This window comes from Entelurus aequoreus, linkage group LG17, assembly GCF_033978785.1.
Source record: "Entelurus aequoreus isolate RoL-2023_Sb linkage group LG17, RoL_Eaeq_v1.1, whole genome shotgun sequence".
NCBI classification, from domain to species: Eukaryota; Metazoa; Chordata; class Actinopteri; order Syngnathiformes; family Syngnathidae; genus Entelurus; species Entelurus aequoreus.
In genome coordinates, this window is record NC_084747.1 from 50,532,281 (window position 1) to 50,560,075 (window position 27,795).

Below are 27,795 nucleotides of genomic sequence, written 5' to 3' on the forward strand. Positions count from 1 at the left end.
CCCTGCTTTAAGGGGTAAGTGCACTAATATAAATGTACTAGTGCTACTCCTGAAAATACGCTTTTCAGTCTGTAGTTGTAAAGTTTTAAAGATACATGCTAAAAGTACCACTACAAATATATTAGTCAGTGAAAATAAAAACCTATTACGGTATTTTCCAGACTATAAGGCGCACTTAAAATATATTTTTTCCCCTCCAAACTCGACAGTGCGTCTTATAACTCGGTGCGCTCAATGTAAGGAATAAGTTTGGTTGAGCTTACCCCACTTTGAAGCAATTTTATTTGGTACATGGTGTAATGATGAGTGTGACCAGTAGATGGCAGTCAAACATAAGAGATACGTGCAGGCTGCACCGTTTGATTGATTGATTGATTGAGACTTTTATTAGTAGGTTGCACAGTGAAGTACATATTCCGTACAATTGACCACTAAATGGTAACACCCGAATAAGTTTTTCAACTTGTTTAAGTCGGGGTCCACTTAAATTGATTCATGATACAGATATATACTATCATATATACTATCATCAAAATACAGTCATCACACAAGATAATCACATTGAATTATTTACATTATTTACAATTAGGGGTGTGGAGGAGGGGGGGGGGGGATATGGACATCAAGTGCTTCAACATACGAGTATTATTATGGTGTGTGTATAAGGTAAGACATATTATCTGGCGTTTTGTTTCGCAATATTATGCAAAAGCAACTTTTCTTACCTTCTGGTACCTGCTGATCTGTATTTGGGATCTGCATAAATCCTGAAAAATTGCGCGTGTCCGCCTTTGTAGTCCGTGCTGACACCGTAGTCGATAAGCTTCTTCTTTTTCTCTATCTTCTTGTTATGGGACATTCATCCTCCGCTGTTGCCATTTCTAATATAAAGTAGCGACCCCCACACACTGCCACGAGAGCCCGGATTTCAGGGTACAACACTGTTTTATTTGCATAAATGGTGAGAGCCTTTTGTTTTCCAGCAAAATTTATTTTTCTTTGATCGTGTCTCTCTCTCTCTCTCTGGCTCCCACTCCAACTCCAACCTCGTGTCTCGTGCCGGCTGCTGCTAATAAAGGCGACAGGTGATTAGATAACAAGGCCCCACCTGGGCCATCCACTCACCTGTCGCTGTCTTCGAGGCCGGTTCTTGCACACCCTGTTCCGCGGCAGGCCCGCAGGCCACGCCCCCCTCCACACTTATATTTTTGAGCCCGAACACAAAGAGGATGAGCAATAAGTTGTATAAGCCGAGTGATGGATGCAGTTTCATTGTAGCATCCGCATTGCTAGGTGCTAAACATACAAACTAACCATACTAAACCAGAATAAAAGTTACACTTACTGCAATATTTCCACTCTCGCCGGGATGCCGACCGACAGGACGCTCACATAATATTGTTTAGATGAAGATTCAATCACAATCTTCACGGAGGGTGAAAAAAAAAAGTTATAAAAATATTCAAGTCAATACGATATTAGATTATCTGTACTTATAAAGTCAGGATAATGTATGGTATGCTGTAGCATGCAATACTTTCGCTCATTGCTGACTTTTTAAGTTTCAACATTGCTTATTTGTCTCTGATGCATTCTGGTTAAGTTCCACCCAACTGCTGAATCGGCTTCGGGATGATTGTTCGTCCTTGCAAGAGGAGGAAAGTAGACCAGCACAGCGTCAACACTTTGTTACCTTTTAAATTGCAGTATTTCGCACTGTCTTTCTTCCTTTACGTAGGAATTGAACCTTGTTGTTTTACATTTAGCCAATTAGGTCGGGCCGTGCCATGACAAGAAACATTGTAAAGTGGATAAGGACCGGTCATAATTAAGCTGACGTGCGTATTAATTAAACAACACACACAGACAGGCCCTTGTATCTGGGCCATGATTCCCAGGGTCCTAGTGCCGTAGTCCACAGCAACAATTAAAGTCATTTATTGACTCTATGATGTATAAAATGGCATGTTAGAAAATGTCATTCTGAATAATTGATGGCGTTCATGTATTATTAGTGCTTACGACGTTAAGGCTGATGTTTTGAAAGATAAACTACTAAGATGGTTTATTTATTAAGCAATTAATTATTATTTTTTGTTTGGACTAAGAGGATTCTTCCATACACAACACGTCTCGTTCTCTTATAAAATATTGTTTTGATCTTGTTTGTGTCAACTCCTGTTTTAGTTTGCATGCCAAATGATTGGATGCTACACAGTAAAACAAATGCTGGGCTATTTTGATAACCCAATTTATTAGTTGCGGGTGTTGGGTTAAATTTTGGAGTTATTTTTATGAAGAGTAATCCATTTTTTGGGTTATAAGGTGTCAGGTTCAAACACTGATGACATCTATTAAACAAGACAAGAGGCAAAGAATTAAACAGAGACAGAATTCAATTTGGACTCAATTGAGGAGAAACGCCTGGACACACTGTACTCTTGTCTCCAGCATGCTCTCCCATAAGATTGCACTCCTCCTTCTTTATTTGACTTTCTCCGACCTAGGGATGTCCGATAATGGCTTTTTGCCGATATCCGATATTGGCCAACTCTTTAATTACCGATACCGATATCAACCGATACCAATATTAACCGATACTGATATATACAGTCGTGGAATTAACACATAATTATGCCTAATTTGGACAACCAGGTATGGTGAAGATAACGTCCTTTTTTTAAAATATTAATAAAATAAAATAAGATAAATAAATTAAAAACATTTTCTTGAATAAAAAAGGAAATAAAACAATATAAAAACAGTTACATAGAAACTAGTAATTAATGAGAATGAGTAAAATTAACTGTTAAAGGTTAGTACTATTAGTGGACCAGCAGCACGCACAACCATGTGTGCTTACGGACTGTATCCCTTGCAGACTGTATTGATATATATTGATATAAAATGTAGGAACCATAATATTAATAACAGAAAGAAACAACCCTTTTGTGTGAATGAGTGTAAATGGGGGAGGGAGGTTTTTTGAGTTGGTGCACTAATTGTAAGTGTATCTTGTGTTTTTTATGTTGATTTAATTAAAAAAAACAAAAAAAACCGATACCGATAATAAAAAAAACGATACCGGTAATTTCCGATATTACTTATCGCACATCTCTACTCCGACCGCCTGACCAGCGCTTCCACTTCCAGAGGGAAGTGGGTCGTAAACAGCGTTGCCTTTGGTTACAGAATAGTTCAAAAGAAGAGGTCGTAAAATAGTTCAAAAAGAATTCCATAAAATAGTTCAAAGAGAGTTTGTAAAATACTTCAAAAAGAGGTCCATAAAATAGTTCAAAAAGAGTTCGTAAAATACTTCAAAAAGAGGCCGTCTGGAAATTGGGCAGATCCTTGGTTCTCTCCGCTTTGAAGTCCTTGGGTTAGAACAATATCTTTCTGTTGATTACCATACATGAGAGAACACAGGAACACCTTCATCTTGCTTCCCCCCCTACACAGTGGAGTTTTACGAGCCTTACTCTTGGTAGGTTTCAAAAACAGCCTTTTGTCTTCTTGTCAGGAACTCAATGTAATACAAAGTTTTTGTGATAATTTAGAAACAATTATTCTAACATAAGGGTATTATTTTAACTCAATGTCTGGGTTTTTAAAACTATGAACCATTTTTGGGTTGATTTTCAACGAGTAACGCATTTTTGGGTAAAAGGCTTTTTTTTGTATTAAAAAGGTACTTTTTTCTTGAAGGGAATTTTATGATGGATTATTCTCATTAACAATATTTACAATCACGCATCTTATGTACATGAAAATAGTCAAGCATGCTGTATAGAACTACTATGACCATACACAGCAATTCTTGTAAAACATTTTTTAACTCTGCAGTGGATTGAATAGAGGCGTTAATTAGAGCATTTTTGGTATATACTTGATTTTATAGTGGGCATGCTAGCTACTATCTTTGTTTCTAATATGACTCAGATCTAAATGTGTTTCCTACGATTCTATTTTTTTTGTGTGTGTAAATATTATCGCACCGTGCAGTAAGAACTGTGTTTTGCTCATATTTAAAGACGTCTAAAGTTGTGCTCCAGCATGAATACTTGATGTTGTGTGCATTTTTGTGGATTTGGGACGGAAATAGGGATGAATATTTGATTGCTTAAGTGCTTTTATTTTATACGGCTTTATGTCGCACAAAGCTTGTCATGCACACGGCTAAACTGCTATCTGTGGTTGTATTTAGGTGTGTGTGTGTGTGTGTGTGTGTGTGTGTGTTCTTGTATTTCTACCCTTCTTGAGACATCAACAAGGAAAAGTACCTTCCATATGAGGACCGGTGAACAAGTTAGGACCGAAATCATGGTCCCAATATGGAAAAGCATTGCATCTAATAGAGAGCAAAAGACTAAGAGTCCGTGAACATTGCTCCAAAGTCAGGATTTTTTTGTTGTTGATTTAATGTACAAACAAAAGTAAACATTGACAGGTGCAGAGGCAGCAATATATAATAAAACAAGATGGCAGCTAAAGAAGGACTTCCCAATTCATCCCCGAAAAAACCCGCCAGGCGAACAGTTGATAGACAACCCGCGTCACACTGCGGCACTAAGACTATAGTGGCCATTAACAGTTAGCGTCTACAGCTGTGGTTTGTTACTCGTTTGTCATCGGCCTTAGGCACATTACAAAAGACACCCTGGTGGTGAAATCCCAAAAAGGAGGGATTTTTCAAATTGACTGTGTGTCGGTTTTGAAAGTGCTCCCCCTCTGGTCAACATATGAAATAACAAGTGTGTGTAAAAATTTGAAGTGCTCCCCTTCTGGCCAACATATTGTTTATTGTTTATTGCAGTGGTCCCCAACCTTTTTGTACTTGCGGACCGGTCAATGCTTGAAAATGTGTCCCACGGACCGGGGGGTGAGGGGTAGTAAAAAAAAATTTTTTTTTTTTTATTTTATTTTTTTTGTCATAAAGAAATACAATCATGTGTGCTTACGGACTGTATTCCTGCAGACTGTATTGATTTATATTGATATATAATGTATATATTGTGTTTTGTATGTTGATTTAATAAATACAAATAAAAAAATTAAAAAAAAAACTTTTTTTTTTTTTAAAGTTCTTGTGCGGCCGAGGCCCGGTACCGCGGCCCGGTGGTTGGGGACCACTGGTTTATTGAATGGATCCCCATTAGCTGGCGCCAAGGCGACTGCTAGTCTTCCTGGGGTCCATATAGGAGCATACAAAATAAAAATACAAAGAATATGTGTGTTAGTTGATTTTAAAAACTGTTTGTAAAAGTAATCTGTTGATTGATCTAACATGATAGTTCTAAAGAACATAAGGAGACTACAATGCATCTTTTGTTCAACAGACAACCAGGACAGGCGTGAATGCATAAATGAAATAATAGTGTGCAAAGAACATTTAAGTACCAGTCTGTTCTGAACAAGTTGCAGTTTGTTCAGGTCAGACTTAGTCGTAGCGGACCATATTTATGGGACAGTAAACATGACAGAAAACCAAGGACTGTATGACTTTACCCATTGTTGAGGATGTCAAGGATGTGTAATAACAAGTGTGTGTAAGAAATTTAAATGCGCCCCCTCTGGCCAAAATGTATTAAAAAAATAAAATAACTAGGTATATAGAGACATACTGTAATAACTTAACTTAAAAACCAATTACAAACAAATTCAAAACATTTTTTTTTTTTTACTAAGCGCTTACCTTTTTTATATTTGCATAGTATGTATATATTATTAATGTTGTAAAAACAAATCGTTATATGTCTAGAAAGGGTGGTCCTAGAGGTAGGCATTTTTCGCAAGTCTCAAGAACGTGAAAAATACAAGAATGTGTGTGTGTGTGTGTGTATCCTGGCAATGCTTACTTAATGGGGACATCGCTCTGTTTACACCAGGGGTGTCCAAAGTGCGGCCCGCAGGTCATTTTTTAATGGCCCCACGGCACATTTTAATTATACGATTGAAAAAAATAAAAAACATTAAAAGTGGTATTTAAAGAGCAAACAGGTGAAATGTAACAAGAAAATGTTGCAATGTTTACTCTAATCACACAAAGCTGCCATGCAGGCTGTTTCTTTCTTTAAAAAAAAAAAGAATCAAAATCAATGTCATTATGAATTATTGACCTATTCAAGGCTCCAATTATGTCACATTAAATATTTTGAGATATTTTTTGGGGAAAATGTTGCATATTTTGTGTTTGCCATGTAAAAAAACGAGCTGTTTTTTTAATGAAGGGCCTAAAACGAACAAACAAAAAACATAAACAACAATAAAACTTATAATTGACAGATAGATCTGAAGTTGATCTTGAGATTATTGTGTTAAAAGTAAGCAGTAAAAAAAAAAAAATTATAATTTATTTTTTAACACTTTAATGAGTAGGACCCTTTTGGATTCCCAACAATTTTAGTGTGATTAGTTTTTAAGTGTCATTGCTCAAAAAATAATAATGAATTAAAATCAATGGTGTTATGAGTTATTGACCTTTTTAAGCCTCCAATTATTAAATAATCTCAAATATCCCACTTAAAAAATTTATTGGGTGAAAATATTGCATATTTTGTGTTTTTTTTCATTAAAAAAAAGGGTTTTCTTTGACAAAAAGAGCATACAATTTAAATCTTTAAAACATTTTATATTGACATATAGACCTAATGTTGATCTAGAGATTTAAAAACTTGAATAATAACACAAATAATAATACTGAATAATGACACATTTTTTATATTTTTGGGACCAAAAACCCTTTGGGGTCCCCGGGATCAAGCCTGAGTGGAAGCCTAAATGTATATTTTTTATACACTACCGTTCAAAAGTTTGGGGTCACATTGAAATGTCCTTATTTTAGAAGGAAAAGCACTGTACTTTTCAATGAAGATAACTTTAAACTAGTCTTAACTTTAAAGAAATACACTCTATACATTGCTAATGTGGTAAATGACTATTCTAGCTGCAAATGTCTGGTTTTTGGTGCAATATCTACATAGGTGTATAGAGGCCCATTTCCAGCAACTATCACTCCAGTGTTCTAATGGTACAATGTGTTTGCTCATTGGCTCAGAAGGCTAATTGATGATTAGAAAACCCTTGTGCAATCATGTTCACACATCTGAAAACAGTTTAGCTCGTTACAGAAGCTACAAAACGGACCTTCCTTTGAGCAGATTGAGTTTCTGGAGCATCACATTTGTGGGGTCAATTAAACGCTCAAAATGGCCAGAAAAAGAGAACTTTCATCTGAAACTCGACAGTCTATTCTTGTTCTTAGAAATGAAGGCTATTCCACAAAATTGTTTGGGTGACCCCAAACTTTTGAACGGTAGTGTATATTGTGTTGGTTAAAAAATATCAAAATGATTTTTCAATGTGCGGCCCTCAGTGGAAAAAGTTTGGACACCCCTGGTTTACACAGTCACCTTTAGGGGACCTCTGACGGTACGGGGACAAAAAAACAGGTCCCCTAAAAGTGAAACCTTTTTAAATGATAGTCAGATCCATTCTGAAGTGATTTTTAAGCTTTGGCCCATAAAACATTATTACTGGTTAGTTTGAGTGTGATTTTTTTTTTTTAAATGGTCCTCAGTAGTCACGTACAAATTTGTGTGAATTATGCAAAATTATTTAAATTTGGTCCCCATGAACCATATTAACTCTTTTTTCCCCAGGGTCCCCAGTAAGAATGATCAGCACATTACTTCATCAATCCAGAGATTTAAAGACGTGTATGAGCTAACTGGGCAGTGGCCATTTGACATCATTTTTTTTTATGCCTCCACAACCTGTAGAAAGGGTGGTCCCCACAAGAGATGATCAAAAACATGGTCCCCATTCCAAATGATAACCAGTATGTGTGTGTGTGTGTGTGTGTGTGTGTGTGTATGTGTGTGTGTGTGTGTGTGTGTGTGTGTGTGTGTGTGTGTGTGTGTGTGAAGTGAAGCAGAAAGCAGAGCACTTTGCCATCATTAAGTGAGATCATGTAGAGTCTGACCGGGTTAATTTTTAATGTCCACCCTTTGACAATATGAAAGATGTATTTAAGCCCTTGTCGGACATGACATAGACTCTTCTTGTCTCGCTCCCTCTCGCCGATCCAAGCATCTTTCCTCTCCTTCTTTCATGCTCCTGGCTTGTGTCCGCTCGGCTCGCTCTCCTCCCTTCTCACGCCGTTCGTCCCTGGCTGTCCTCAAGCATCTGCCCCGAGGACGAGTGTCACTCCATGATCCGTCTGCGGCCCCGGCTCTTTGTGTCACCCTCGCTTGTCTCCTCCGTGCCTTTTGTCCCGATTTCGCGGCTTATTGTGACGCTGTTGGCACGGATCAGTCCCGAGGAGAAGACGATGCACACACGTGGGCGAAATGCTCAAATTTGGACTGTGACATGCAGCTCATACCATCACTGACCACAGCAGTTAATCAACGTAGTGTTGTCCCGATACCAATATTATTTCCATACTTTTCGGTACTTTTCGAAATAAAGGGGACCACAAAAAATTGCATAATTGGCTTTATTTTAACAACAAATCTTACAGTACATTTAACATACACTACTGTTCAAAAGTTTGGGGTCACCCAAACAATTTTGTGGAATAGCCTTCATTTCTAAGAACAAGAAAAGACTGTCGAGTTTCAGATGAAAGTTCTCTTTTTCTGGCCATTTTTTAATTGACCCCACAAATGTGATGCTCCAGAAACTCAATCTGCTCAAAGGAAGGTCAGTTTTGTAGCTTCTGTAACGAGCTAAACTGTTTTCAGATGTGTGAACATGACTGCACAAGGGTTTTCTAATCATCAATTAGCCTTCTGAGCCAATGAGCAAACACATTGTACCATTAGAACACTGGAGTGATAGTTGCTGGAAATGGGCCTCTATACATCTATGTAGATATTGCACCAAAAACCAGACCATTTGCAGCTAGAATAGTCATTTACCACATTAGCAATGTATAGAGTGTATTTCTTTAAAGTTAAGACTAGTTTAAAGTTATCTTCATTTAAAAATACAGTGCTTTTCTTTCAAAAATAAGGACATTTCAATGTGACCCCAAACTTTTGAACGGTAGTGTATGTTGCTTATTGCAAGTTTGTCCTTAAATAAAATAGTGAACATACAAGACAACTTGTCTTTTATTAGTAAGTAAACAAACAAAGGCTCCTAAGTAGTCTGCTGACACGTGCAGTAACATATTGTGTCATTTTCCGTTCTATTATTTTGTCAACATTATTAAGGACAAGTGGTAGAAAATGAATTAGATTAGATTTAGATTTATATTTATTGGTCCCCGTTGGGGAAATTCATTTTCACTGCCGTACATTTAAACAATAGACATTACACATCACGAACAAAAATAACAAAAAGACATCATACATGACCAACACATTTACAGGCTTGTCAGACAGGTCGGTCGGGTCTGCTGTTTAGGGCGGCTATTGCTGCAGGGATAAGGCTTTTCCCGAGGCGGGCCCTCCGGAATTTGATGGTTCTGTACCTGCGCCCTGATGGTAGTGGGGTGACGTATTGGTGTAGTGGGTGAGTGATATCCTGGACTATCGTGTTTGCCAGTCTAATGATGATTATTAATCTACTTGTTCATTTACTGTTAATATCTGCTTACTTTCTCGACTCTTCTGTTAAAATGTAATAATCACTTATTTTTCTGTTGTTTGATACTCTACATTAGTTTTGGATGATACCACAAATTTGGGTATCAATCCGATACCAAGTCGTTACAGGATCATACATTGGTCATATTCAAAGTCCTCATCCGTCCTGAGTTTAGAAACATAATATGAATTTAAAAAAAAACGAAAGAAGATGTTGTGATGCCAAAAAACATTGACGTAATCATAGTAGTATCAACTAGATACACTCCTGTACTTGGTATCATTACAGTGGATGTTAGCTGTAGATCCACCCATGGCGTTTGTTTACATTTTGACGCCGGTGAGCTACGGTGTGTAGTGAAGCATGTTTAGCTATTCCTCGTCCTGCAGGGATGATACATGTAAGAAACGTACTTTATTTGTCGCCATGGAGGCGAGGATTAGTGATTTAGAAGTAGCTAAAAATGGGGATGGACTTTAGCCATGTCTTAAAGCACCTCTTCCTGAGGGCATTTCAGTATTATAACTTCACCTTTATCGTTAGTTTTTAAGCCAAAATGTGTAAATTCTCCCTTTTCTGTCTACATGCTGTGTCTGCTTGTAAGTACTCCGTGATTGTGCGCTGCCGAACATGCTCGTCTGCTCGTAAACCAGCAATGACACGACGATGGAGACGCTGGGGGTGGGGGACCGGTACTTTCCAGAGGCGGTATAGTACCGAATATGATTAATTAATATCGCGGTACTATACTAATACCGGTATACCGTACAACCTTAATTCAATGTATTGTTTGTGCATCAGTGGTCAGCATCCAGCAGCTTTGTCTACCCCTGCATGCACTTTAAAATGTTGCTTGTGCTCCTTAGGTGTTGGTATAAAAGCCCTTTGTAAACTTCCTGTATGTCATGACCTGTCACAGCAGGTCATGTCTTGTTTGTGTTTGTCATGATTCTTTTCAGTTTACCGTTTACAGTGTTCTCTGTGCTCCTTTCTACCTTTGTTTACCTTTCTTGTTGCTATGGGCGCTGAGCACACGCACCAGACTCCTGTTTATTTGATTAGCGTCCCCACCTGCTGCAGAGACTAATCACACTCCTTATGTACTCGGTCTGGCCATCCACTCGGTGCGGGTCCAATGTTCGCTCAAGTGACCGTTTATGTACGTTCCTTTTTTCTACACGTTTAGCTTAATGCTATGCCTTAAGTCGGGGGTCGGCAACCCAAAATGTTTAAAGAGCCATATTGGACCAAAAATACAAAAAAAATAAAAAAAATCTGTCTGGAGCCGCAAAAAATTAAAAGCCTTTTTTATAAATGTTATAATGAAGGCAACACACAATGTAAGTGTCTATATTAGCTATATTAGCCTACTATCAAAGGCTGACGCAAATCTTCGTTGACAGAAATGTTGCATTTTCATTTTCATTTTACACATTTTTGCAACAATGGAAATCTTTGTAAAATTGAGGCTTCTCACAGGATTAGATAACTTCTGGAAATTACTGGCTCAGGATGGCCAAAGGTATAGATGTGTGTGTCCAAGTTTAAGGAAACGGCAGGCTGTCTTCTTCTAATGGATTTATTACAATCTTTGCGAGCTGGGTAACGTTTGCTGTGGTCTGGAACAACATGGCACACAAACAACTCAGAGAAATGTAGCCAATATTACATACAGATAATGTGTCATGAGACATGCAAATATAAATTAAATACACAAAGGACATAAGTAAAGGAAATTAAATGAGCTCAAATATACCTACAAACGAGGCATAACGATGCAATATGTACATACAGCTAGCCTAAATAGCTTGCAGTCATGCAGTGACCAAATATTCTGATTAGCACTCCAGCAAATCAATACAATCAAACAAAGCTCACCTTTGTGCATTCACGCACAGCATAAAACGTTTGGTGGACAAAATGAGGCAAAGAAGGAGTGGCATAAAATACGTCTTTCTGTGGCAGCGTCGGAAAAAGTTGTACACGTAAACAAACTATGGTGAGTTCAAGAACCGCCAAAATCAGTAGGACAAAACGGCGCTCGCCAAATGCTCTCATCATTGAGGCATGTTTAGTATAAACAGTGGGACTTTTTTAAAAATTAGGAAGTTGTTATGGGTCGACAAGGGGGAAGGAGAAGGCACGACAACAGAGGATCTAGCTCAACGGGTTTTATTGAGCACTTGATGATTACGTTGGGTGTGTATGCTACCATGTGTGTGAATGGAATACTATGTGTGGAAATTAACTGTATGTAAATACCCGAGGGTTTGTTGGAGTGCGTGTTGGATGTGGCAGTGACCAAGCCCAGAGGGGGAGAAGCAAAGAGGTCTGTGGTCCAAGCGGGGTCGTGGGCAGGAGAGAGGCGTCCAGAAGTCCGAGCGTAGGGTTGAAGATCGGGGAAGGTAATCAAGGTCCGGGGGAAGAGCAGCAGCAGACACGGAGGACTGTGGGGACAAGAGACGACTAAGACAATCAGGACAAGGCACGAGGGAGACAAGCGAGCGAGGGAGAGAGAGAGAGAGCAGGAGAAGCTTAATGTACACAGGGCTACGTTCCGACGAGGAGAAGTCAGCGGCGAGGCTCTTTACACTGTCGCTTCTCATTAGCTCCAGGTGCGTGGATTGCAGATTGCCTCTGGCTGTGGTGGCGCGTGGGCGCGGTCTGCGCGTGTCTAGCGGCGCTCTCAGTGGAGCTTCTAGGTGCTCCTGTAGAAGAGGGAAAAGCGGACTGCGCGTGCGCCGTAACAGAAGGTTTGTGTCATGTTTGTCGTCCTACAGAAAATATATTACTTCATCTTTTTCCATTTTCACACATCTCTGAAAGACGTCCAGGCAGCCACCATGGCGGCACTAAAGAGCCGCATGTGGCTCTAGAGCCGCGGGTTGCTGACCCCCGCCCTAAGTGATACCTTGCTATGCCATGCTAAGGATCTAAGTTTTGCCCGTCTTTGGAATAAAAAGATTCATCTTACCTGCACCTCCTTCCGCAACCGCGACCGGAACATCACACTGTACTAACTTATCAGCATTAATAATGCTGGCTCAGCAGTTTGAGATGTATATTTTCCTTCCTACTTTCTCATGCAGTCCTAAATATTAATAATAAGGTAAAAAAAAACAACAACAAAGCGTTTCAATATGCTGAATACAGTTTTTTTTTTACGTCAAACCTTTAAACTTAAGATGTCAATAGCCTGCCTGGTGCCATTTTACCACATCATATGCATCATGTGTTCCCTGTAGTCCTATACAATTCATTGTTCATCTCTTTGTGTGTGTGTGCATGCATGTGTGTGTCCTCTAACTGCTCAATAACCTGCTGATGGAGGTTGAATTTGTGCTCAGTTAAGCAGGACTGATTGATTCCGTCCTGCGGGCATTCGCCGAGATTTACTCGCTCACCGAGACACGCATACGTAAAAAAAATATGGACGAATGGCAAACACACGCACAGCTTCAAAAAATGTTGTTTTGTAAAATTTTGTCGGCTTTGAAATATTCATAAAGATAAACTACGTCAATTTCCAATGCAAACGTGAAGTCGGTGCGGCAATCACACGTAGTAGTTGTTGGCGTGATCCCAGGATGCGGAGAATGTAGATAAAGTGCAAACAGGTGCACTGCAAAAACTGAAATCTAAGTAAGATTGAATATCTCAAATAAGGGTGATATTTGCTTATTTTCTGTCTGATAAGATAATTCTTCTCACTAAGCAGATTTTATGTTAGAGTCTTTTACTTGTTTTAAGGGTTTTGGTCCTAAATGATCTCAGTAAGATATTACAGCTTGTTGCTAAGATTTTATGACCTATATTGAGTAAAACATGCTTGAAACTAAAATATCAACTGTTGCAAAGCTGTGTCATCAACATTCACAAGTATAAAACTACTCTTTCAAAGTAATAATTTGTTATTTCAAGCATGAAAAAAAAAAATCATGATTTTGACACAATTGTGTCTCATAATTAAAACAGATGACAGCCAAATGGACTTTGCTGATTTATTTTCAATGAAACAATAGAAAATACGTACTCATATAGTAGTACAGTTGGCACAGTACAGTAAACGAACAGTTAATATTCAAACATTTAACATGTGACATTTCAAACAATTTTGAACAGAGATAGTTCATGCACATTCAAATAAATTCTTCAAAATTACAATTAAAATTTTTTTTGCCGGGGGCTGGGCTGTATATATGCGCACTAATTGACTGAAAGAGCATGCACTTGGTGTGATGATGTCATGTTATCGATGGAAAAATTCATTTTTAGACCATATGATTTGCCTGAGCGGCTAGGAGACCCCGAGAGTAACAAGCGGTTGCCTTGTTGCCTTTCCATTAAGAACAATAAATTAGTTTTTAGTGTAAGTTTGCTGGTTTGAAGAAATGTAATGCCGAGCGCATATCATTATGTCAAGATAATGGCACTAGCGTTTACTTAATTTAAGAATATTTTTCAACATATTGAGCAAAAAGGTCTCTTTTTTTTCCACCAAGAAAAGTGCACTTGTTATTAGTGAGAATATACTTATTTTAAGGTATTTTTGGGTCCATTGAGGTTAGCTAATTTGACTTGTTTTGGAAAGTCTTGACAAGCCAAATTTTCTTGTTCTATTGGCAGATAATTTTGCTTAGTTCAAATAAAATTCCCCTAATTTTTGTTTTGTTTTTTCTTGTTTTTGAACACTGACTTTTTGCAGTGTGGTCCCGTTGTTAGGTACCAGGCACCAAGGTGGAACTGAATAGAACTAATTAACAATGAGCCACGGGTGTGCCGGCACGACAAGACACAGAAGCTGCAAAACACGGAGACCAAACAGGAAATACGGACAAAACGAGTGCACCAGGACAAGAAATGACACCAAAACACAGGAAAATAAGGAACAAAGTAATTACAGTCAGTCTTAAAAGCAATACTTAAGTAAAAGTATCTGACCAGAGAATGTCACCCACATCTGCGGTCCTCTCCAAGGTTTCTCATTGTCATCCCACTGGGGTGAGTTTTTCCTTGCCCTGATGTGGGATCTGAACCGAGGATGTCGTTGTGGCTTGTGCAGCCCTTTGAGACACGTGTAATTTAGGGCTATATAAATAAACATTGATTGATTGATTGATTGATGGATAATTTGATTTTAATATATTTTTTTTATCTTGATAGATTGAAAATTAACACCAATGAGTTGACTGATGAACATTATCACATAATTTATTCAGAAAATATAAATAACGACAAATACAGATAGAATACTATTAACCGCAACATGTAAGTGTAAAAAAACCCCAACAACATTCTGATTTGTACATTTTCAGAATGTGCCTGTTTTATTTTTAAACAAAGAAGACAATCTGAAGTTGTCTTTATTTTTAAGTTATCGTGCCGTGATGTCACCAGTCCGGCCCACTTGGGAGTAGATTTTTCCCCAATGTAACCCCCAATCTAAAATGAGTTTTGACACCCCTGGTTTAGGGTATCATTCCACATATAGTAAAGCGCTATATAAACACAGACCATTGATTGATTGATTGATTGATATATTTATATTTCAAATATGCATAAAAACAAGAGCAAGCCTGATCCAATACAGTGCTATAGCCTTAACAGCCATTATAACAAAATGAAAACAATGGAGAATAAAAAAAAATAAAAAATGAGCATTGGACTTTTTTTTTTTTTTACATAATTTAAAAGGAGTGAGAAGAAGTTTACACTTATTTAATCCCACTCCTTTTTTTTAAATCACAAATTACTCTGAGCTAGAACTACCTGTTCACTCTATGTACAAACTTAAAGGCCTACTGAAATGATTTTTTTAAATTTAAACGGGGATAGCAGATCCCTTCTATGTGTCATATGTGATCATTTCGCGATATTGCCATATTTTTGCTGAAAGGATTTAGTAGAGAAAATCGACGATAAAGTTTGCAACTTTTGCTCGCTGATAAAAAAAACAACCTTGCCCCTACCGGAAGTAGCGTGACGTCACAAGCGGTAGTGCTGCTCACATTTCCCCGTTGTTTACAATGGAGCGAGAGATATTCGAAACGAGAAAGCGACGATTACCCCATTAATTTGAGCGAGGATGAAAGATTCGTGGATGAGGAACGTTAGAGTGACGGACTAGAATGCATTTCAAGAGATATCTTTTTTCGCTCTGACCGTAACTTAGGTACAAGCTGGCTCATTGGATTCCACACTCTCTCCTTTTTCTATTGTGGATCACGGATTTGTATTTTAAACCACCTCGGATACTATATCCTCTTGAAAATGAGAGTCGAGAAGGCGAAATGGACATTCACAGCGACTTTTATCTCCACGACAATACATCGACGAAGCTCTTTAGCATGAGCTAACGTGATAGCATCTGTCTCAAATGCAGATAGAAACAAAATAAATAAATCCCTGACTGGAAGGATAGACAGAAGATCAACAATACTACTATCAGGAGACACCGAACCAAACACTGGACATGTAAATACACGGTTAATGTGTATTCGACGCCTGTCGAAGCCTAGCAAAGCTGTTGCTAACGACGCTAACTTAACAACGGGACCTCGTCAGAGCTATGATAAAAACATTAGCGCTCCACCTACGCCAGCCAGCCCTTCTCTGCTCATCAACACCCGTGCTCACCTGCGTTCCAGCGATCGATGATGCGGTCGGCGGCCCGGAGACGTAGGAAGTCAAGGTGAGGTCGCCGCTAGCGCGTCTGCTATCCAACAAAGTCCTCCTGTTTGTGTTGCTGTAGTCCGCCGCTAATACACCGATCCCACCTACAACGTTCTTCTTTGCAGCCTCCATTGTTCATTAAACAAATTGCAAAAGATTCACCAACACAGATGTCCAGAATACTGTGGAATTTTGTCGAAGAAAACAGAGCTCTGTGTATTTTGTTTCCAATAGGGTCCAAACACTTCCGGGGACCTCGCGACGTCACGCGCATACGTCATCCTCCAAAGGCGTTTTGAACCGGAAGTTCCCCGGGAAATTTAAAATTGCACTTTATAAGTTAACCCGGCCGTATTGGCATGTGTTGCAATGTTAAGATTTCATCATTGATATATAAACTATCAGACTGCGTGGTTGGTAGTAGTGGCTTTCAGTAGGCCTTTAATGAACTTGTATATACATAAATTATAGATATACACATACATATGCACACTACACACATACATAGCCACACCATTACCACTAGTGATCATGGAAATGGTATCATGCCACCACAGCAGCACCACTGCCTCAATGGGCAGCCCCATACTCTTCTGTAACACAAACAACCCAATATCAAAGCCCTTCTTCATCTCTGTACCTCTGGAATACCATGTACCTATACTTCCTTTTAAACTGGTTGATGTTTGGACATTGCTTTAACTCCACATTCAAACCATTCCATAGTTTCACTCCATTTACCAACTATCACCCGCTGGCTTCCAATTGATCCGTTGTCCTCTGGGCGGTTTAGGTAAACAAACACCCCGGCTATCATTACAGCATTTACGCCATGTGTCTCTGCGTGTGTCTTTTTTTTTTTTTTTCCCCTTCATGAACATTTAAACCTTGCCCAAGGTCTAAAATCCTCTAAGTGCCATTCTAGCCTCTATCTTTATTTGGTCAATAAAGTCCTTACAAACAAGCTGCCTCGTCACATTCATGTTTTGCTGCGTACAGACACTTAGTTGTGCCATTTTGCCTGTGAGTGTGTGTGCATGAGTGTGTGTGTGTGTGTGTGTGTGTGTGTGCGCGGCTGCACTGTATGTGATGAGTAGATATTGATTGACTCAGGATAGAGTGTTTATTGATCGCTCTCTGTGTGTCTGCATTGCTTTTATGGACTGAACATCCAGCCTGTATTTACTGGCACTGTACTGCACAGATGCATCACCACCAGAGAGTTGCTGACACGTTTCTTCTTCTTTGTATTATTACCATGTGTTCATCACCATTTCAGGTGCATGACAGCTTGGTTTGGGTGTCAAAGGATTGCTGAGGTTCATGGAATTTGTCAGCTTTGATGGGGAACGTTTTTCATCTGATCATGTTTGGGACTCGGCATTATACCTGACCTCCTAAAAGCCCAACAGCCATCAGTGTCTGACCCCCCGTGAGGCTTGTAAACCACGCCCCCACACTCCCACCTGACACTTTAATGCAGGGGTGTCAAACTCAAATACAGAGTGGGACAAAATTTAAAACTGAACAACGCTGCGGGGCAAGGTTGAACAAATTAACCTTTTAATAGGGACCCAATCAAGTTTTGCATTGAATATTGAACAAGCAAGGCTTATATACCTTTATAGTGACATGCAAAATCGAGTTTCAAATAATAACAACAATAATAATAATTAAAAAATATCAATGGCGTATCAAATAAAATTTAAATAAAAAATCGAATGCCTCTTTTCTATTTGCAGCCATCTGAGGTAAATATCAACAATAACTTTTTCCACAGGCTAACAATACATTTGAAAATAAAATAACAATAATGAATTAATCAAACATTCAAGCCTCGAAGTAGCAAGAGAAAGTGCATGAATAAAACGTTAATTATTGCTCAGTTTGCTACACTGATTTGCTTTAACACTGAATATGGAACAAGCAACGCTTATATAACTTAATAGTGCAAAATCAACTTTCAAAAAACAAACGAAAAAACATCAATGGTATATTAAATAACATTTAAAATAAAAAATTGAATGCCTCTTTTCTATTTACAGCCTTCTGAGGTAAATATCAACATTAACTTGGTGGGCGGGGGCGCGGTTGGGGGGGCGCGGTTTGGTGGTAGCGGGGGTGTATATTGTAGCGTCCCGAAAGAGTTAGTGCTGCAAGGGGTTCTGGGTATTTGGTCTGTTGGGTTTATGTTGTGTTACGGTGCGGATGTTCTCCCGAAATGTGTTTGTCATTCTTGTTGGTTGTGGATTCACAGTGTGGCGCATATTTGTAACAGTGTTAAAGTTGTTTATACGGCCACCCTAAGTGTGACCTGTATGGCTGTTGATCAAGTATGCCTTGCATTCACTTATGTGTGTGTAAAAGCCGCATATATTATGTGACTGGGCGGGCACGTTGTTTGTATGGAGGAAAAGCGGACGTGACGACAGGTTGTAGAGGACGTTGAAGGCAGTGCCTTTAAGGCACGCCCCCAATAATGTTGTCCGGGTGGAAATCGGGAGAAATTCGGGAGAATGGTTGCCCCGGGGGATTTTCGGGAGGGGCACTCCCGGGAAAATCGGGAATGTTGGCAGGTATGAGTATTAGCGGTGAATGCGGTGTTACAGCGGCATCGCCGCTATATAATACCGGCCGGCCAGCTCTAATGTTAATTTGATATTGCCTCAAGGGCCAAATGAAATTACACGGCGGGCCAAATGTGGCCCGCGGGCCAGAGTTTGACACCCATGCTTTAATGCGTCCCAATGACGACCCTCGTCACTTAAAACACCTGAAAGGCCACTTAATTGGGCAGGCAATTACAGTGCTTATACATTTGACATGATATTGAATTTATTATATGACCAGTCATATTTATACTATTAAATTATATACAGTCGTGGTCAAAAGTTTACATACTTGTAAAAGGACTCCTCCCACCCCCACCAATGACTGTTTTCACTGCTGGACTCTAGAAAGAGGTTCCGCAGCCTCCGAAGCATAACCTCCAGGTTCTGTAACAGCTTCTTCCCTCAGACCGTGAGACTCTTGAACGCATCATAATCATACTTGCCAACCTTGAGACCTCTGATTTCGGGAGGTGGTGGGGGTGGTGCAGGGCGTGGTTGGGGGCGGGGACGTGGTTGGGGACGTGGTTAAGAGGGGAGGAGTATATTTACAGCTAGAATTCACCAGCTAGATATATACTGTATATATACTACCGTTCAAAAGTTTGGGGTCACCCAAACAATTTTGTGGAATAGCCTTCATTTCTAAGAACAAGAATAGACTGTTGAGTTTCAGATGAAGGTTCTCTTTTTCTGGCCATTTGGAGCGTTTAATTGACCCCACAAATGTGATGCTCCAGAAACTCAATCTGCTCAAAGGAAGGTCAGTTTTGTAGCTTCTGTAACGAGCTAAACTGTTTTCAGATGTGTGAACATGATTGCACAAGGATTTTCTAATCATCAATTAGCCTTCTGAGCCAATGAGCAAACACATTGTACCATTAGAACACTGGAGTGATAGTTGCTGGAAATGGGCCTCTATACACCTATGTAGATATTGCACCAAAAACCAGACATTTGCAGCTAGAATAGTCATTTACCACATTAGCAATGTATAGAGTGTACTTCTTTAAAGTTAAGACTAGTTTAAAGTTATCTTCATTGAAAAGTACAGTGCTTTTCCTTCAAAAATAAGGACTTTTCAATGTGACCCCAAACTTTTGAACGGTAGTGTATATACCTACATCCTGAAAATATGCAAACAAAACTGTGTTTAGATAATTGATACTTCAAACTTGCATAAATAAATCTTAAGGAATATAACATAACTTGGCTTCTGAGAGCTTCAAAATGTAATGAATAAAATGCTAAAGTTGTTGATAAACAAGCAATTATTTTAATAATTAAATATGGTCATTTTAAATGAATTATTATGATCATTTAAAATTAATTATTTCAAATATGTTTATTTTAATGTATAATTCTATGGCTGGATGTAATAAGGAGTCAGAAAAAATACAAATAAAAATACAATTAATTTTGATGTTTTTAGCAAAATATAGTAAAACATTTTTTTTTTTAAATTAATAAATATATTTATTTTTAGGTAAGATAAACATAATAATACAATTTATCTCTAGTCTGGATGATTTAGTTCTTGTCACCCTGTTGTCCTCCCGTCTCTTCCCCGAGGATGGCTCCATGAGCTGGGCAAACGCCTGGAGATGCCCTACGTCAACAACACGGTCGGCGGCCCGTCGGTGCGCAGCTCGTACATCGCCGCCCTCTACTTCACCCTCAGCAGCCTGACCAGCGTCGGCTTTGGCAACGTGTGCGCCAACACGGACGCCGAGAAGATTTTCTCCATCTGCACCATGCTCATCGGCGGTATGCCGGAAGCTTCGTATGGAATAACGTGATTGGGCAGGCACGCTGTTTATATCGTGGGAAAGCGGACGTGAAAACAGGCTGTCCTCACTCAGGTCCGCATGGAGCTGAAAATCGGGAGATTTTTGGGAGAATATTGGTCCCGGGAGGTTTTCGGGAGAGGCGCTGAATTTCAGGAGTCTCCCGGAAAATTCGGGAGGGTCGGCAAGTATGATCATAATTATCCCCTCAATTCCCCCCAAAAATGGATTAACTCGCTGGAATATAAAGACAATATAACATACATCCATAAACGTGGATGCATATTGTGGAAGGATGCAGAGTTCTTTCTTTTTACATAGCCATGTTTAGAGTAGCTGGTACTTTTCCTTTTCCGCGACTGTTTTCCTATTCAAGAAGTAGTCTCTTTCCGTTTGAATGCTAGATCAACTAGAGCAGCCGATATGAATGTATTGATTAAGTTGATCTCCTAAAGCTTTGGTATAAACTTGAAAATATTCCAATTCTGTCTTGATGGTCCTTCTTACTCAGCATATATGTCATCGAAATAATTTGGAATTGACCAGTAACTTAGATTCCCTGGGAGGAAGAACTGGTCTGACGCAACAATATGCAAAAGTGCAATATATTTATCTGTACAGTAATTTATTTATTTATATCTGCACCTTATTGCTTTTTTATCCTGCACTACCATGAGCTAATGCAACAAAATGTTGTTCTTATCTGTACTGTAATGTTCAAATTTGAATGACAATAAAAAAGGAAGTCTAAGTCTAAAGAACATAATGTCATGGCTGTCTTGAGTTTACAATAATTTCTACAACTCTTCTTTTTTTGTAATAGAGTGATTGGAGCACAAAAAACATTAATTGGTTCTTTTATGAATTTATTATGGGTCTACTGAAAATGTGACCAAATGTGCTGGGTCAAAAGTATACATACAGCAATGTTAATATTTGGTTACATGTCCCTTGGCAAGTTTCACTGCAATAAGGCGCTTTTGGTAGCCATCCATGAACTTCTGGTTGAATTTGTGACCACTCCTCCTGACAAAATTGGTGCAGTTCAGCTAAATGTGTTGGTTTTCTGACATGGACTTGTTTCTTCAGCATTGTCCACACGTTTAGTCAGGACTTTGGAAAGGCCATTCTAAAATCTTAATTCTAGCCTGCCTAGTTTCTCATGTTATATTCTTATTTTACTGTTGTATTTTTATTCTCATTGTTGCTTTTTATTTTTATTCTTATTGTAATATTTTTCTATTTTGTTTCCATTTATACCCCAATTATTTACTTTTTACTTTTTAAATTCGATCTCAATTCTGTACACTGCTGCTGGAATTTTGATTTTTCTGAGAGAACTCTCCTGAAGGAATCAATAAAGTACTATCTATCTATCTATCTAGCCATTTCTTTACCACTTTTGACGTGTGTTTGGGGTCATTGTCCTGTTGGAACACCCAACTGCGCCCAAGACCCAACCTCCGGGCTGGTGATTTTAGGTTGTCCTGAAGAATTTGGAGGTAATCCTCCTTTTTCATTGTCCCCATTTACTCTCTGTAAAGCACCAGTTCCATTGGCAGCAAAACAGGCCCATAGCATAATACTACCACCACCATGCTTGACGGTAGGAATTTTGTTCCTGGGATTATAGGCCTGACCTTTTCTCCTCCAAACATATTTCTGGGTATTGTGGCCAAACAGCTCAATTTTTGATTAATTTGACATCACATGGACAAAGATAAGACCTTCTGTGTTCTTTACAAGTGTATGTAAACTTTTGACCACGACTGTAAATCATGTATTAATATAATTATTATATGCTGTGCTAATTTTGTTACTGATGTTTTGCTAATTTAAGTAATGCACAATACAATTTTTAGTTTATTGTTACTTTTTGGTCAACATGTGCTAAAAAAGATGAATACCACTATTGAAATTATTTTGTTACAACAGACTCGTTAAATACAAATGGAAAAAACCTACAAAATAAACTAGATTATTCTAATAGGATAAGGGATGCACCTTATTAAATTGATGGAAAATAAAGGGAGGGTGTTGGATAAAGAAATATGAATATTGCACATGGATATGTGTTTGTTTTGACATGTTTAAAAAAAAAAGTATGGTATGATACTTTCTTATGTTTTTGTTCCATTCTCTTTCAAGTGCTATCCCTCACATATTTGTTTTTCTCTCTTTCTTTTTTTTAGTTTTTGTTTCAATATCTTGGATTATTGTCTGGAAAGTGAAGTAACATTTTTATCACGTACAACTTCTGAGACAATATAAAGAATAGTTTGTCAACTTTATGTTTATATTGTTGCTAGGGATGTCCGATAATGGCTTTTTTGCCGATATCCGATATTCCGATATTGTCCAACTCTTAATTACCGATACCGATATCAACCGATACATATATATATATACAGTCGTGGAATTAACACATTATTATGCCTAATTTGGACAACCAGGTATGGTGAAGATAAGGTCCTTTCTAAAAAAATAATAATAATAAAATACGATGAATAAATTAAAAACATTTTCTTGAATAAAAAAGAAAGTAAAACAATAAAAAAAACAGTTACATAGAAACTAGTAATTAATGAAAATGAGTCAAATTAACTGTTAAAGGTTAGTACTATTAGTGGACCAGCAGCACGCACAACCATGTGTGCTTACGGACTGTATCCCTTGCAGACTGTATTGATATATATTGATATATAATGTAGGAACCAGAATATTAATAACAGAAAGAAACAACCCTTTTGTGTGAATGAGTGTGAATGAGTGTAAATGGGGGAGGGAGGTTTTTTGGGTTGGTGCACTAATTGTAAGTGTATCTTGTCTTTTTTATGTTGATTTAAAAAAACAAAACAAAAAAAACAAAAAAAACCGATACCAATAAAAAAACAAAAACGATACCAATATCTTCCGATATTACATTTTAAAGCATTTATCGGCCGATAATATCGGCAGACCGATATTATCGGACATCTCTAATTGTTGCCATTCTGAATGATGGTGTTTGTTTTGTATCATATTGTTGTTGAAATAAAGTTATAGGGGCCGAAAAAAAAGATAGCTACGCTCTTTTTCTCTGACGCCAGGTGTTTGCTGTTTATCGCCCTCTGGTGGCCACTTGCATAGCGCTAACTAGCAAAAGTTGGGGTTTTCAGGCTTTTTCTAAACATTTGCGTTGGTGTTTTTGTATTTTTTTCCAGAGAGACACCAAAGGCCAGTTTCTGCTTGACCATGTGTGCAATCACTACAACCTTTTGGAGAAGGACTACTTTGGTATCCGCTATGTGGATCCTGAGAAACAGAGGGTAAGCCAACGTGAGCCCTTTCAAAGAATGCGGGACATGCGCATGCGCACATCAGAAGCAAACAAATAGCTAGTTTGAAGCCGAGTTGATAAATACTTAAAAATCAGATGACATGTTTTTATTTTATTTTACAAGTGTATTGACAAGAAAATACTGTATCTAATCCAATATATGAAGTAAAAGACACATCATCATCATTGTCAATTTGACACATTTGACTTTTTTTTCTTGTTGTTTTCCTTTTTGTCACATTTCCTTAGCACTGGCTGGAGCCAAATAAAGCTGTGGTCCGACAGATGAAATGTAAGTATATATATATGATTTATATACATTTTTGGATGTGTAATTTACCAGGTGCAATACAAATATAAATCATACAGAGCGTTTTAGCATGATTCTTTACCAATAAAATGTATACAAATTAAAAACCCAAAACCAGTGAAGTTAGCACGTTGTGTAATTCGTAAATAAAAACAGAATACAATGATTTACAAATCCTTTTCAACGTATATTCAATTGAATAGACTGCAAAGACAAGATATTTAATGTTCGAACTGAGAAACGTTAATTTTTTTTTTGCAAATAATCATTAATTTAGAATTTAATGGCAGCAACACATTGCAGTTTTACCACTGTGTTACATGGCCTTTCCTTTTAACAACCCTCAGTAAACGTTTGTAAACCGAGGTACGTACCGAACCGAAATTTTTGTGTACCGTTACACCCCTAGTATCTAGTGGATACTACTATGATTACATCGATATTTTTTAGCGTCACAAAATCTTTTTTTCGTTTTTTAAAAATGTATATTATATTTATAAACTCAGGAAATATGTCCCTGGACACATGATGACTTTGAATACGACCAATGTATGATCCTGTAACGACTTGGTATCGGATTGATACCCAAATTTGTGGTATCATCCAAAACTCATGTAAATTATCAAACAACAGAAGAATAAGTGATTATTACATTTTAACAGAAGTGTAGATAGAAAATTGTGGGGGCGGGGGGACGGGGGGCGTGGCCTGCGGACCTGCAGCGAAGCGAGGTGTGCCAGGACCGGCTTTGAGATCAGTGACAGGTGCGTAGATGGCCCACCTGGGAGTGTTTATCTAATTACCTGTCGCTCTGTTAAAGGCAGCAGCCGGGAAGGAGAAGGGGCGGGAGGAGCGTGAGCAAGAGCGAGAGCGAGAGCAAGACTGATGGCTGAAAAGCACTAAAAGAGAATCTTATTTAAAAATAAATCATTGTTCAGAACTAGGGCTGCAACTAACGATCAATTTGATAATCGATTAATCTGTCGATTATTACTTCGATTAATCGATTAATAATCGGATAAAAGAGACAAACTACATTTCTATCCTATCCAGTATTTTATTGAAAAAAACCAGCATACTGGCACCATACTTATTTTGATTATTGTTTCTCAGCTGTTTGTAAATGTTGCAGTTTATAAATAAAGGTTTAGTAAAAAAAAAAAAAACCTCTGCGCATGCGCATAGCATAGATGCAACGAATCGATGACTAAATTAATCGGCAACTATTTTAATAATCGATTTTAATCGATTTAATCGATTAGTTGTTGCAGCCCTATTCAGAACCATGCACGCAGCTGTCATGTCAGTGATTGGTGGTCCGAGGAACCCTGTTAAAAGAGAAAGTAAGCAGATATTAACAGTAAATGACCAAGTAGATTAATAATTAATTTTCTACCACTTGTCCTCAATAATTTTGACAAAATAATAGAATGGAAAATGACACAATATGTTACTGCATCTATCAGCAGCTAAATTAGGAGCCTTTGTTTGCTTACTTACTACTAAAAGGCAAGTTGTCTTGTATGTTCACTATTTTATTGAAGGACACATTTGCAATAAGAGACATATGTTTAATGTACCCTAAGATTTTTTTGTTAAAATAAAGCCAATAATGCAATTTTTTTGTGGTACCCTTTATTTAGAAAAGTATCGAAAAGTACCGAAAGGTATCGAAATACAACCGGTACCAAAATATTGGTATCGGGACAACACTAGTATATACAGTATTACCCCGTTTGTCATTTGACAGATTACTGATAAAAACCCAAGTACCAAGTACCATGCGGCATGGATTTTAAAAAAACGAGTAAAAGACGCTCTTTCCTGTCTGTGCCCTTACATCCTGTCTTGGCGTCTTTTAATGGCCACGCTGTTCTTTCTGTCCCGCTATAAATTAATAAAGGGGTTATTAGCTGCAGAACATGCGCGAGAGATGGCGAGCAAGACGCGACGAGAGAAGACTGGAATAAGAGATTGAGATCAATGCGGCAGGAAACGTGAGAGGAGTCTGTGACACTGACGGATAATGTGGCTAAAGAAAGAAAGTTCGAAACGGAGAAAGGGGAGACGAGGAGCCATGTTGACAGAGAGAGAGAGAGATGGTTTGAAAGAATAACAGAAGAGGAGAGACTGAGGCGAGAGAGCTGAGTCGTACTGACATCTTGCTTCTCCCCATGGCGGACTTAACTCCTAAATTAGGACATAGTGGTGTTTATTTTTATTTCCTTCTTGCGCCAGCCTGCCTTACGGTCGCATTTGCATGCACTCCATCACTGTCTTGGTCCCTCGTGTCTGAGCAAATAAGCTGCTCAGGATATATATATACTTTTTTTTTTTTTGAGACGAGGGGATTTGTAACTTTCATATTCCTAAACATGTTTTATTTAGATACGTGTGTGTTATTTCTCCATTTCAAACAGCCATTAAAGGCCAAATCCACTCTGATTTTTTATAGTGCTGCCAGCCATACGTTGTGGAAACCTCCCTTCCCGACGCCTTAAGAGCTGTACTAGACAATGAGTTGACAGCACGTGGGTTTTAGCTCATTGTCTAGCGCTGCCGGAGTTAACGTTCAATCAACCTGTGGACTTGTGTTTGAACAAACAAACAAAATAACTACAGATGTCCGATAATGGCTTTTTTGCCAATATCCAATATTCCGATTAGGGCTGCAACTAACAACTAATTTGATAATCGATTAATCTGTCGATTATTACTATGATTAATCGATTAATAATCGGATAAAAGAGACAAACTACATTTCTATCCTTTCCAGTATTTTATTGGGGGAAAAAACAGCATACTGGCACCATACTTATTTTGATTATTGTTTCTCAGCTGTTTGTAAATGTTGCAGTTTATAAATAAAGGTTTATTAAAAACAAAAAACAAATAAAATAAAAGTAGCCTCTGCGCATGCGCATAGCATAGGTCCAACAAATCGATGACTAAATTAATCGCCAACTATTTTTATAATCGATTTAATCGATTAGTTGTTGCAGCCCTAATTCCGATATTGTCCAACTCTTAATTACAGATTCCGATATCAACCGATACCGTTATATACAGTCGTGGAATTAACACATTATTATGCCTAATTTTGTTGTGATGCCCCGCTGGATGCATTAAACAATGTAACGAGGTTTTCAAAAATAAATCAACCCAAGTTATGGAAAAAAAATGCCAACATGGCACTGCCATATTTATTATTGAAGTCACTAAGTGCATTATTTTTTTTTTAACATGCCTCAAAACATCCATCCATCCATCCATTTTCTACCGCTTATCCCTTATGGGGTTGCGGGGGGTGCTGGAGCCTATCTCAGCTACAATCGGGCGGAAGGCGGGGTACACCCTGGACAAGTCGCCACCTCATCGCAGGGCCTGCCTCAAAACAGCAGTTGGGAATTTGGAACATGCTCTCCCTGAGAGTGCATGAGGAGGTTGAGGTGGGGGTAGCGGGGGGTGTATATTGTAGCATCCCAGAAGAGTTAGTGCTGCAAG

At 38.4% G+C, this 27,795-nt stretch overlaps 1 protein-coding gene across 1 annotated transcript in view; it reads left to right on the forward strand.

Annotated features, from left to right (window-relative positions):
• The window catches only part of frmd3 (FERM domain containing 3), a 113,902-nt gene that overhangs the window by 33,245 nt on the left and 52,862 nt on the right, over positions 1 to 27,795 (forward strand). Inside the window, exons 2-3 of the mRNA XM_062025876.1 lie at positions 23,866 to 23,970; positions 24,231 to 24,273. Of these exons, the coding sequence (XP_061881860.1) occupies positions 23,866 to 23,970; positions 24,231 to 24,273 (148 nt within the window). The remainder of the gene's footprint in view (positions 1 to 23,865; positions 23,971 to 24,230; positions 24,274 to 27,795) is intronic.